Source organism: Macrobrachium rosenbergii, chromosome 22, assembly GCF_040412425.1.
Source record: "Macrobrachium rosenbergii isolate ZJJX-2024 chromosome 22, ASM4041242v1, whole genome shotgun sequence".
In the NCBI taxonomy this organism is placed as follows: domain Eukaryota; kingdom Metazoa; phylum Arthropoda; class Malacostraca; order Decapoda; family Palaemonidae; genus Macrobrachium; species Macrobrachium rosenbergii.
Genome location: NC_089762.1, coordinates 7,648,004 through 7,660,949, shown reverse-complemented (window position 1 = coordinate 7,660,949; position 12,946 = coordinate 7,648,004). Strand labels below are relative to the sequence as shown.

The following is a 12,946-nucleotide window of genomic DNA, read 5'->3' as shown; positions in this document are numbered from 1 at the left end:
TTTTGTCACTGACTGGAGTTTAGTATGCAAACATCAGAAATGAAAAAAAATATCATTATCATATATAAATATTGAAATATATGACAGCACAAAAAAAAAATTCATATATAACTGTATCCAAATCGTGCTGTGAGCAAAATGGTTAAAGCTAATGAGTTATCTTTTTTTCTTTGTATTGTACACTAAATTGCAATGATTTTGGTATATAACAAATTGTAAAACAATCAAAGCAACACAGAGAAAATATTATCATAAAATGATGAATGAATTCGTAATGCGCGGACGTAAAAAAAAGTTTTTTTCAAAAATTCACCATAAATCGAAATATTGTGCTAGCGACTTCCAGTTTGTTGCAAAATGAAGGTAATTGATTGAATATTACTAGACTGTAAGTGTTTTAGCTTACAATTGCAGTTTTCGACCATTTCGGTCAAGTTAAAGTTGACCGAAGGTCGAATTTTTTTTATTTATCGTGATTTATATGAAAATATTTCAAAACTGATTAAAGCTACAACCATGAGTTATTTTTTGTTGTATTCTACATGAAATTGCACACATTTTCATATATAAAACTTTATGTAATGACTAATATAAAACGATGCAAACATTACGACAAAGTGACAAAAGAATTTCCGAGATGTTCGGGCGAGTTACCGCGTGCGGATGTAAGGAAAAAGTTTTTTTTTTCAAAAATTCACATAAATCGAAATATTGTGCTAGAGACTTCCAATTTGTTGCAAAATGAAGGTAAATGATTGACTATTACTAGAATGTATGAGTTTTAGCTTACAATTGCGTTTTTCGACCATTTCGTAGAGTCAAAGTTGACCGAAGGTTGAAATTTTGGCACTTATCGTGATTTATATGAAAATATTTCTAAACTGATAAAAGCTACAACCATGAGTTGTTTTTAGTTGTATTTTACATGAAATTGCGCACATTTTCATATATAAAACTTTATGTAACGGCTAATATAAAATGGTGCAAAAATTACAACAAAATGACGAAAGAATTTCTGAAATTTTCGGCGAAAGTTACCGCTGAGAGGTAAGGAAAAGTTTTTTCAAAAATTCACCATAAATCGAAATATTGTGCTAGAGACTTCCAATTTGTTGCAAAATGAAGGTAAATGATTGAATATTACTAGAATGTACAAGTTTTAGCTTACAATTGTGTTTTTCAACCGAAGGTTGAAATTTTTTGTAGTCGACGTACAGTACGTCCACTCGTCACCCGACAGAGAATTTTAGTCGACTTACGATACGTCCAGTCGGCGTTTAAGGGTTAATATCATTTGTTTAGTTCATATACACACCGCAATGTATTGATAAAATCATAATTTGAATTACCATAGGAACGAAGTAACCTGGGTGTCGTAGCAGAAGACTTAGGCTACGATTTGGGTCAGTAAGTTTCAAATTGTTTAAGCTATACAATAACACTGACGATCTGAAATGCTATACTTATTCTGAGTGAGTCGGAATAAGAACAGAATGAATGTGTGCTTAAAAGGCCAGTAAAATCAAACATCTGGCTAATCAATAGCATAGCCTTAGTGAATGTTCGCTTGTCTATACTTTGTGTTTTGAAGTATACCATCATTATAGGTTATTTTCCAGTTTAGGGATGTAGATATTACTTTGGTATCATGAAGTTACTCTCTTGAAAATGGGGACAGAATCAAGTTTGAATGATAAGAAAATTTTGTGATCTGAGCAGTTTGTGAGCATAGGTGTATGTGTATCAATGAGATAAAACTTAATTACAGAGAGCCCATTGTTCATTTGTGATTGATCAGAGTAGGCTACTTGATACAAGCTCAACTTTTCACATGCTTGTATGGTATATATTTAAGAAGGTGTGAGGGTTCTTTGTATATACTGTACAGTACAGTAAAATATCCAGTTATGTTATTGAAAAAAACAGTCTGAATATCTGTCAAAATAAGCCAACAACTTTAAAAACGATTTTCAGTCAGCAATGAGCTATGCATGTGCCACATCTTTTCCTGTGGGAGGATAAATTAGTTGAAACCAACTACAGTATGTGACAGAATAGTCAAGACACAATGTCTGCTAAATCCATCCTTTAAACTTCTAAAAAAGCTTCCTGTGGGTCTACAGCAGGCTATTGAGGCATCTGAGAACGCAGTTTACGTTGCTCTTTAAAAGTAGAAGAGCGGAAGAAAGCAAGCCTCATACTAACAAAATACTAACATTTTCCACACTGATAATCTTTGATATCCTATGGTATCTTCTAGGCAGCAATATAAACATTACCCCTTTAGGCTTCACCTTACTCCACAGCATTTTCCCCTAGGCTTTCATCCGTGACTCAATCTTGATAGGTATTCAGATTATTACAATGCATAACCCAATGTGTAAAAATGTTAAATAAATGCTAATCAATTTACCGTACGTATACACAAAAATACCAATTGATGAAATAGTAAATTCACAAACAAACAAGGAATACTTACTAAGTACCATACGTATACACAAAAATATCAACTGAAGAAATAGTAAATTCACAAACAAACAAAGAATACTCATTAGGTACCGTACGTATGCACAAAAATACCAACTGATGAAACAGTAAATTCACACACAAACAAGCAATACTCACTAAGATGAACGCAATGAAAGACATTATTGGAGAGGAGGGTATTAATTTTTAAAAGCAAATCAGTGGCAAGAAAGTAGTTGCCTGTAAAGACCACTAGAAAAGCAATAATAAAAGCAAGAGAGGGAGTCTGCCCTATTTTTCTACCCTTAATTACCACTCACACGAATACAAAAGGCAGCTTCAATTCTACACTGTAATTTGTCTTACCCACCAACACAATGTATTGTAATGTTTTTGAACACTGTATACCAATGTGATACTCACCCCATTTATATAGGCTAAGTTCTTCTCATGCTCATAATCCCAAAGAACAATATCTCCACTTTTGGCTCCAACAGCAACAATGTTCAAGCTTTTAGGATGCCACTCAAGAACTGTCACACGTCTGTCGAACTCCATGAAGACTTTGTAAACTTTTAATCTTTGGTTCACATTCATCAGAGGTTTATTAAGAGACTGTTGGAACAAAAAGTAAAAATTTTTCACTAATAATAATAAAAGTATTAAAAAATTATATTTTGCTCCGCCTGGACCATGTCACACAATTACTCCACTTTCCACTTTTTAAAGTGTACATGCACTTCACCTGAACACACTTAGTTTTTACTTTCCATGGTCAAATATTTCCATATGAGTGGCATAAATGAAGAAACTTCAATACAGAGTAAGATTGTTCTGTTCTTCTGGTCTGAGCCATTTTTGAACGACTGAAAATTTAAGAGTGATAGGATCACTTACCCTCTTATTTGCTAACATGTTTTCTTGGTAACTACAAGCAATATTTATAAGTAAATAACACTGCCACCATTTACTATTACAACATTTGTGCCCAACTTAAAAAAAAAAAGTCCAAACAAATAATTACACATTCCAAAACCTTACTATTCCAGTTCCTAATGTGTTACATTGGTCAACTATAAGAAATTTATATTAGCAAAGCTCACTGGTGTCACAGTTAATACGAAACAAAAGGATTTTCATACCAAAAAGGTCAAAATATACTATAATATATATATTATATAAAATATAAAATAAAAGAAAATATAGTACAGTATATATAAAACAATATAATACCTAGTACAGTTATTAAAATTATTCACCTTATCTACATGCACATTTACCTTTTATGTCAATGTTTTCTCTCCTTCCTAATAAGGAAGATAAGTCTTTTGTTTAATTGTCATTTCTTTGAATTTCTTTCCTCCTAAGGAAAGCATGTCTTTAGGTCCTTTGCAGTAAAATTAATCAAGTGATTGTTTGAATACAAGACTAGATCATTTGGTGAGTGTAAATATGGTCACAAGGCCTGTTTCATTTAATTTAAAGTAATTTAAAACTTCCCCAGGTAGCAAATTTATGCTTGATGAGTAAATTATTTCCTCACAAGGAAACAGTGTATTTTCCCTTTAAAACTGGCTTCTGCCTTTCATGTCTCTTGTCTACTCAAGAGACTGGTTATACAGTTACATAATCACAGTGGAGGCAACAAAGTGGATTGACAAAAAGAACTGGAGCATTTGCCTGACAAAATACCTACAGGGAAGACACCCAGTGTAAAGAAATTAACAATTCTTTACAAATCGTACTGGTGACCTCCAACCCAATTTATATCACAGGCAAAAAAGTGATGAAATCACAAGAGGGTTAGTAAAGCCCAGCCAGATATGGAGGTCAGGGGGTACAAAGAAGGTCGATGAGTGAACAAAAGTTTTGAAGATGTTTTGCAACTGTTTTTCTGAAATTTGGCTATGTGATATTTTCTTACAGTTTTGAAATATGAGACAGATTTCACCCTTATGAAACATACTGTGGCCTTATTTTATGAAATAATCGTGTTTTCGCATGGAAATAATTGATAAGTGTGGAGCACGTTAGGTTGCCAGTTTGTGAATTTTGAACGAAATCCTATGCAATCATGTCGCATCACTTAAAAGCACAGCTGTACAATAAATTACATAAAGGAAAAAATATGGCAATGCTACCTACATCAATCTGTTGTGAATTGCTGGATTTGTTTATTTTATGCTTATGGTACAGTAATTGATTTTATTTTATGCTTATGGTACAGTAATTGATTTTATTTTCATTAAAGAATATGTACAGTACAGTACAGGCAGTCCCCAGTTATCGGTGATCCAGTTTTTCGGCGCTTGTCTAGTGGCTTCTCCTTATCGGCACCAACAATCATGTATTGGCACCAATACATACCTAACAGAGACAGCGATAACCGAAAATCACTGATTTTCAATTAGTGGCAATTTTCGCTTATTTTCATGCCATCGGAATGGAACCCCGGCCGATAACCGGGGACTGCCTGTACTGATACATGAGAGAGAGAGAGAGAGAGAGAGAGAGAGAGAGAGAGAGAGAGAGAGAGAGAGAGAGAGAGAGAGAGAGAGAGAGAGAATTACGTCGTTGCAGAAAAGTTGCTACCGAGGCCTATGTATGAAATTTGGATTTTAAATATTTTTATGGTGATTACATCAGTACAGTATAAATAAATTCTGTTAGTGAAATAACATGTTATAGATATTTTGCTGTACAGTATTTTCTCAGTACAGGCAGTCCTGGCTATTGGCAGCCTCGGTTACTGACGATCCGGTTTTACAGCACTTGTCTAGTGACAACGATAACCGGATTTTCGGCACCAATTTGTGCTGATCTCTGGTTAGTGGCACTGATCCCCGGTTATCAGCACTGATCCCCACTTATCAGTGGCTCCGATCCCCAGTTACCAGCACCGATAACCGGACATCAGCGCCGATAACCAGGGATCGGCACTATTATCGCCGATTTTCAGTTATCGTCACCCTGTCGGGGACGGAGCCCCCGCCAATAACTGGGGACTGCCTTATATGCATACTGACAGAGAGAATGATGGCACTAGAATTTAGTAAATTTATGGGAGATGGTGAGGACTAACCACAACACGACATAAACCAAGAACTTACTGTAGTAAATTATTTTTTTATCCTAAATGTACTTGTATGTAATCACAAAAATACTATAGTAAAGTCCACCGCGCTTTGCAGCTAAGCTCCACCCACTGATTACATCACAACAATTCCTTGAAGCTGATTGGTTGGCAATGGTTTCAAAAAGTTGGTTAATCTGTGGTTCTTTTCATCTTCATTTATTTTGCAATGGTTGTTTTACCGAACTAAAATACTTACAGCTGATTATAAAAAAGAAACATTTTATTATCCAGAAATAAAATCATAATACACATCTCCCTAAAAATGGTTAAAAAAAACAGGAAAATATGAACGAAGTCAGGAGTGTTCCGCGATACTGCAATGTTGTGCTTCATAAATGAGGTTCACTTGAATACAGAGGTGACACTGGGAATGTCTGCGTTTGAATCGGTGCACTTGAATCACTGGACAATAATGATTACCGTCTGATATTGTCAAGAGTGTTCACCATTCTAAATTTAACTCAAAAGACTTTCTCAGAGCTATCCAGACTGGTATTTCATATTGATTTCAGGAAATTTTACTATATTTTAATAGTCATAAAATTGATTTCATTGCAATTGTTTACACATTCGGAGGGATGACAAGCAGTGACTGCACTCTACAAAACCTGTATGTGACTATGTTTAAGGGGATCGGCCGCCTAAAAAAACCCAATAATCTTTTAAAAATTCGATTTGCTGAAAAAAATTCTATGGCTTCGTATAGGGTTCAAGAATGTGTCCACGAAATATTATGCTAAAATTTGCCATATTTCTCTAGTTATGGCCTAAAATGTAACAATAACTATATACCCATAAAACACCAGTAGCGCAAATGATTTAGTCTGGTATAGTTTTTATGATATATATTACGAAAACTTCCTTTGAAATGAAATGTATAATGTCAATAATATCCTACTCAGCACCTTTTTAGTTATTCCTAGCCATGACAACGCACACGTCATACCATGACGCCGACTGTGGCCGAGAGTTGCCTATAAACGTCCAAGCTCGAAGGACACGTTTTTCATGCTCGCTAACCTTGACTGAACTCTGTATTTTCTGCGGTGTTTTTGTTTTTTCACCGTGCCTAAAAGGTCCAAGAGTTCACTTCATGCTTCTAGAATGCCGAAAAGCCAAGTGGAAAAGTCCAGGCGAGAAGTAGAAGAAAGAGTTCAAGAAATTAGTGCCATAGAGGGGAATGGAGCGACGGAGAGAGAGAGAGCTGTCGCCCATCAAACGGCGCAGGCAGCGATCTCTGCTGACCAGAGACCAACCACATCCACACCTAAACGCCATTTTATTTGTTCGTCACTACCAAAGGGCAAAGATATTTTAGAAAAAGAAAGCAGTAGCTCGGAGGCTGATATTATAGACAATCCTGAAAATAAAATGATCATAATAAGTGAAGCAAGACTTGATGAATTACTTGAATCACGAATCCCTAATTGTGAATGTAAAGTAATTCCCAGGATCCATTTGGCAAGGGATGGATTCTGAGACACTAATAAAAAGTGTAGGCAACTATGATACCCTAGAGTAATACCTTGCAGCAAGATCAGACAGGGGGCGACCAGAACCTAAAATTTATAAGAATGTGTCTTAGGCACATAAATAATCAATTAATATTCTTATTTATAATCATTTTGCATTAATTAATACCCACAAATAAAAATTAAAACCATAGAATTAATTGTAACACAGTCTTTGAAGTCCCTTTTACTTTTTTATGTAACTAAAACTTTGAAGGCCCGTTTCTCAAAACATAAGTTTTTTAGCCTTTAAAATGCATCTCCTCCTTAGTATTGGACCAATCTAAATGAAATTTTAAATATAACATGGGAAACATGGTAGATTAAAACAAAGCCGGGGATTTTTAATATTTTGAGTTTCTGATTTTTGGCAATTTTTTTTTCTGTAATTTTCCGGGAAAATTTCATTAAAAAAATTCATATCTCAAAAAATAATTGAAAATCAAAAATCCCCGGCTTTGTATCGAAGGTCCATATGTGTTTTATACGTGGTTCAAATCTCATCCCTTAAAACCAAAAAGCAAAAGGAGGAGATGCATTTTGAAAATGGCCATTTTTGGCCGAAAAATGCTCTAAGGCCACAAAACCTAAGGTCACTGAACAAAAATTTTTTCCCAGAAGTTCCACACAATATCCTTTAACAAACCCCCTATATATCAACAACCTGTCGTTAAAAAAGTCGGAAACCGGCCGATCCCCTTAACTTAAAGTTACAGTATGATAGGCTATACGAGTCATACAAGATATAATTTGCTGATAACTTTCTTAAGGACATTACCTCCTTTCAAAATAACAGGACCATAAAAAATTACATAGACCTTTGCCTTTATGATGTTTGGATTTTAGGCCTATCTTATATTCAGCCGTTTTATTATGGTTCTTGTTGTGGTTATTCTTGTTTTTGTTGCTACTGTTATTCATAAAATACTGGTGTAAAGAATTACCTGCCTACTCTTGTCAACTGAAATTTAGTCATTTGTTTTAATTAGAAGTAATCGTGATCTTCATGAATATAGTCTATGCTAGAATATTCTCCTAACAATAGAGAGAGAGAGAGAGAGAGAGAGAGAGAGAGAGAGAGAGAGAGAGAGAGAGAGAGAGAGAGAGAGAGAGAGAGAAACTGACTCTTAAGCATACTTCTGTCCAACAGGGTAATCTACAAGAATGCCCCCAAAAGCAAATGAATCATGGGCTACTCGCAGAGTGGTTTGGATCATCTCATACATAACTTTTTCAACTATCATTTTTTTTTTTCTTATTTCATGAAGTATCTTATGATGCCTTCCTACCACAGCCTTCATTTTCATGGAACTGCTACAGCAGCCTTATATTTACTCATCACAATAATATAATTCCTCATCCCTTTTGTAAATATATTTTCAATATAGCTCATTGAGAGCAGTTTGATAGTTGTGTGTGAGGCTGAAACAGTCCTATGATTGATCTGTGTGTCATTGGCTACGTGCCCATAAGTTTTACTTTTATTCTCTGTGGTATAAGTGGCGTTACAATTACTATGGCCATCCACGCATGTACGTGTACGTGCACTTCCTTATACGTGTACATTCCACTTTGTGCATGTAGGCTACATTACATGTCGAGGAGTTGAAACTACTATATTAATTAAAAGCTACTCTATTTCCAACAGATATGGATAGAAAACTATTTGCGATAAGAATTTGATGTGTAGGTCTATGCCCTGTCATTTTCTCAGAAGATAAGAAACTGACATGTAGGCACATGACCTGTCATTATCTCAGAACATAAGAAATTGACATGTAAACCCATGTCCTGTCATTATCTCAGAACATACGAAATCGATGTGAAGGCCCATGCCCTATCATTGTCTCAGAACATAAGAAATTGACGTGTAAAAAGTTAACCCTTAGTGGACGGATTGAGCTTCAGTGTGAAGTAAAACAGGTTTGGAGAGGTGGACGGATTGAGCTTGAGTGTGAAGCAGAATTACGCACCACTGTTATGGTAATAATGATTCGAAACAAAGGTGCCAATACTTCTATATGCTATAAATTCACTAATGGCAACTTTTATACAGACGTGAGAGTTAGGCCAGTATCAGTAATGCTTGTGACTTCAAGGGAAAAGTACTGCATCTCTCTCTCTCACATGAGTCTTTTTGTAAATTTGCTTGTAAATACATGAAGGGGTTGCTGTTGTTTTTTGTTTTTGTCTTTTACGATAGTATGTCTGTTGTAAATGTAATTTAACAAAGAAAATTCCAAAGAAATATTAGAAAAAGCATGTAAAAGTAAAAAAAAATTTACTGAATTTTCCTTCTCGTATATTTATGTGAATATTTTACAACAAATATGCAAAACATTTGTTACTGCTTCTATTTCTTACCTGTTTTGATATTGTGTGAGCAGTAATAATAATTTTACAAAATACTAAAACTTATTTATTATAAAAAACATATATAAGTTGGTAAAATTTATGATTGTCTTGTAAATGAGGCCCCACAAGGAGTTGTAAATAGTAATTTTCAACTTCTCGTGGAAGGCGGGGAAAATTTTAAGAATTTTTTTATTTATACAGTGTGAATGTACATGTCATTCTCTTTCCATTAATGTGATTTTTTTTTTTATTTTGCCAACCTCAAAGTTTCCCCGGTCTGGGGTGCTACACACTGATAAATTATGCCGTCCCTTAAGGGTTAAGTATACCTTAGTTTTACCAGACCACTGAGCTGATTAACAGCTCTCCTAGGGCTGGCCTGAAGGATTAGACTTATTTAACATGGCTAAGAACCAATTGGTTACTTAGCAACGGGGCCTACGGCTTATTCTGGAATCCAAACCACATTATAGCGAGAAATGAATTCCTATCACCAGAGATAAATTCCTCTAACTCTTCATTAGCCAGCCGGAGAGTTGAACTCGGGCCTAGCAAGTGCTAGGCCACAACTCTACCGACTCACCCAACGAAGAGCTAATTGACGTGTAGGCCCATGCTCTATCACTGTCTCAGAACAAAAGAAATTGACATGTAGGGACAGGGCCTGTCAATGTCTCAAAATATAATAATTTGAAGTGAAGGCCTATGTCCTGTCATTGTTTCAGAACATAAAAAATTAACATGTCAATGCCTTAAAATATAAAAATTTGATGTGTAGGCCTATACCTTGTCACTGTCTCAAAATTAAGAAATTGACGTGTAGGCCCATGCACTGTCATTGCCTAATAACATAAGAAATTGACGTGTAGGCCCATGCACTGTCATTGCCTAATAACATAAGAAATTGACGTGTAGGCCCATGCCCTGTCATTGTCTCAGAACATAGAAATTGACGTGTAGGCCCATGCCCTGTCATTGTCTCAGAACATAGAAATTGACGTGTAGGCCCATGCCCTGCCACTGTCTCAGAAAACAAGAAACTGACGTGTAGGCCCATGCCCTGTCATTGTCTAAGAATACAAGAAATTGACGTGTAGGCCTAATCTCTCAATGACATTAACGTTTGACATGGCTGCAGAAGTCTATGCTTCATTTCAATTAATGTGGTGTATGTGGGATCGCTTATTTAGGCCAACACCAATTTAAAAGAAAAAAAAAGTAAGATGCTTGTGTACAGGCAGTCCCCGGTTAACGGTGGGCTCGGTTAACAGCGATCCGGTTTTATGGCACTTGTCTAGGGACAAAAATCGCCAATTTCCGCTTATTGGCACCGATAATTGGGTATTGGCACCGATACATACCTAACAGAGGCGCTGATAACCGAAAATCAGCGCTTTTCGGCGCCGATAACCCCCAAAAATTGCTGAAAAAGCGCTGAAATCGCCGATTTTCGGTTATCATCACACCCTCAGAAACAGAACCCCGCCGATAACTGGGGACTGCCTGTACTTAGGCTGCGCATAAAAAAAAGTGATGCACAGACACAATGATCCAAGACCTTCATAATGATATATAACTTAATATATCTTTTATCGGAGATATCAATTGCAGACTTCACAACTTTGGGAATTCAAATCTGCGGTGTCACAATTCATGCACGAAACTCAACAAGACTGAATGGAGTCAAATCCGTACTGGTAATCATTTGGACTGTCAACTATACTCAGTTTTTTTTACCGAGGCACATTTGCACCGACTGGCAGGGGTGCCCTTTTAGCTCGGAAAAGTTTCCTGCTAGCTGATTGGTTGCAAATATTTTGTCCGAATAGCATCATTGTTTTCAAATAATTACCAGTAATGTGTATCGAAACTTATTTACTAGCCTAAATTTCTCCCTCAGATATATGTTTTGTCAATAAATAATGTTAACGAATAAAGAGATTATAAAGGATTGTGATGGTAAGTCTAAATTTAATAACAACACCCGCCGAAGTCAACGACAGGAGCTTGCTTTCGGATGCACGCTGCATAATTTTTTTTACTTTTCACATATTTTAACACCAATTGGGATAAACTACACTAAGCATAAGAAAAACATGTTATTATAAACTTTCTTTGAATACCAGAATCTACTAAAACATGGAATTAATAAAATTCGCTATTAGTGAAAACTTCCGGGAGGTAAAGGAACAGCCTGCGGCATTAGATAAAATTTAGATAAAATTACCTAGATAAGTAGGCCTAGTTATTCATATGGTATCCACATGCCAGCAAATGTTGATGGGCAAGAAAACTTTTCAGATACATATCATCTTTTATAGGCTTTTGTGCTGAAGCCTTTTGTTATATCATTATGATAAATATGATGATAAATATGAAGACGCTATTTTTTTCTTTTACATAATAATAATGTACTTCCCTTTATTTCTTGCACAGATTTCAAACTAGGCTAGCCTATGTCTATGTGTTTTACACCATTTTTTGACAGTTGCAATAAAATTTGCTTAACTCTTTAAGGTAAGGAGCAACAGTAAACAGTAGCTGATGCTTGATATAAGTTAAGCTAGGTGTATGTAGGCCTATGATGTAAGTCCGTATAGAAAGGATTTGCTAATTTTGTCGTAAAGGTATAGGTTCTATTAATAGCACTAATTTCGGTTTGAGGATACTGTAGTGTTCCATAAATTGCATAAAAATCATAATTAAACGAATTCATAATTTCACCGAGTTGCAACGCGATACCCCTCCCCCTCCCTTCCATCCCCGCCTCGGTATTTGACAGTAGACGCATATAGCCAGCTAATCCTTAAAATGCATATGTGTATAGTACATTTTCTACTCAGTCACATATTCTTTTACTTCTCAAAATATCCGCAGAAACTCGTGTTAACCTTATATGTGTCCTGAACAGAACGGAAAATAAGAAAAAAGTTTTCTGATCTCGCATTGTCTGCTGTAACTTACACGAATGCGTAAGTTGTTAATTTCTGCGAAATATATTTTTATTAGCGTGCCCCTACAAAAAGAAGCACAGAAACTTTTTAATTGCAGATATAGCCATTAAAGTAATCTCAGTAACGTAACACTGATTTCAACATTTACATAAATCAGGAAAAAGCTGCAATGACATAAATCAGGAAAATGCTGCAATGACAATCACCTGTGATAGTTTTTCCCGCCAGGCCGCCGCAGGCTGTTCCTTTTACCTCCCTGGAAGTTTCCACTAATAGCGAGTTTTATTAATTCCATGTTTTTAGTAGATTCTGGTATTCAAAGAAAGTTTATAATAACATGGTTTTCTTATGCTTAGTGTAATTTATCCCGGTTGGTGTTAAAATATATGAAAAGTAAAAAATTATGCAGCGTACATCCGAAAACAAGCTCCTGTCGTTGACTTCATGGTGTTGTTATTAAATTTAGACTTACCATCACAATACTTTATTATCTCTTTATTCGTTAACATTATTTATTGACAAAA

General features: G+C 35.5%; 1 protein-coding gene across 1 annotated transcript in view; it reads right to left on the bottom strand.

Annotated features, from left to right (window-relative positions):
- LOC136850568 (DNA damage-binding protein 2-like) overlaps positions 1-12,946 on the bottom strand; it is a 336,700-nt gene that overhangs the window by 242,629 nt on the left and 81,125 nt on the right. Inside the window, exon 4 of the mRNA XM_067124193.1 lies at positions 2,890-3,081. Coding sequence (XP_066980294.1) covers positions 2,890-3,081 — 192 coding nt within the window. The remainder of the gene's footprint in view (positions 1-2,889; positions 3,082-12,946) is intronic.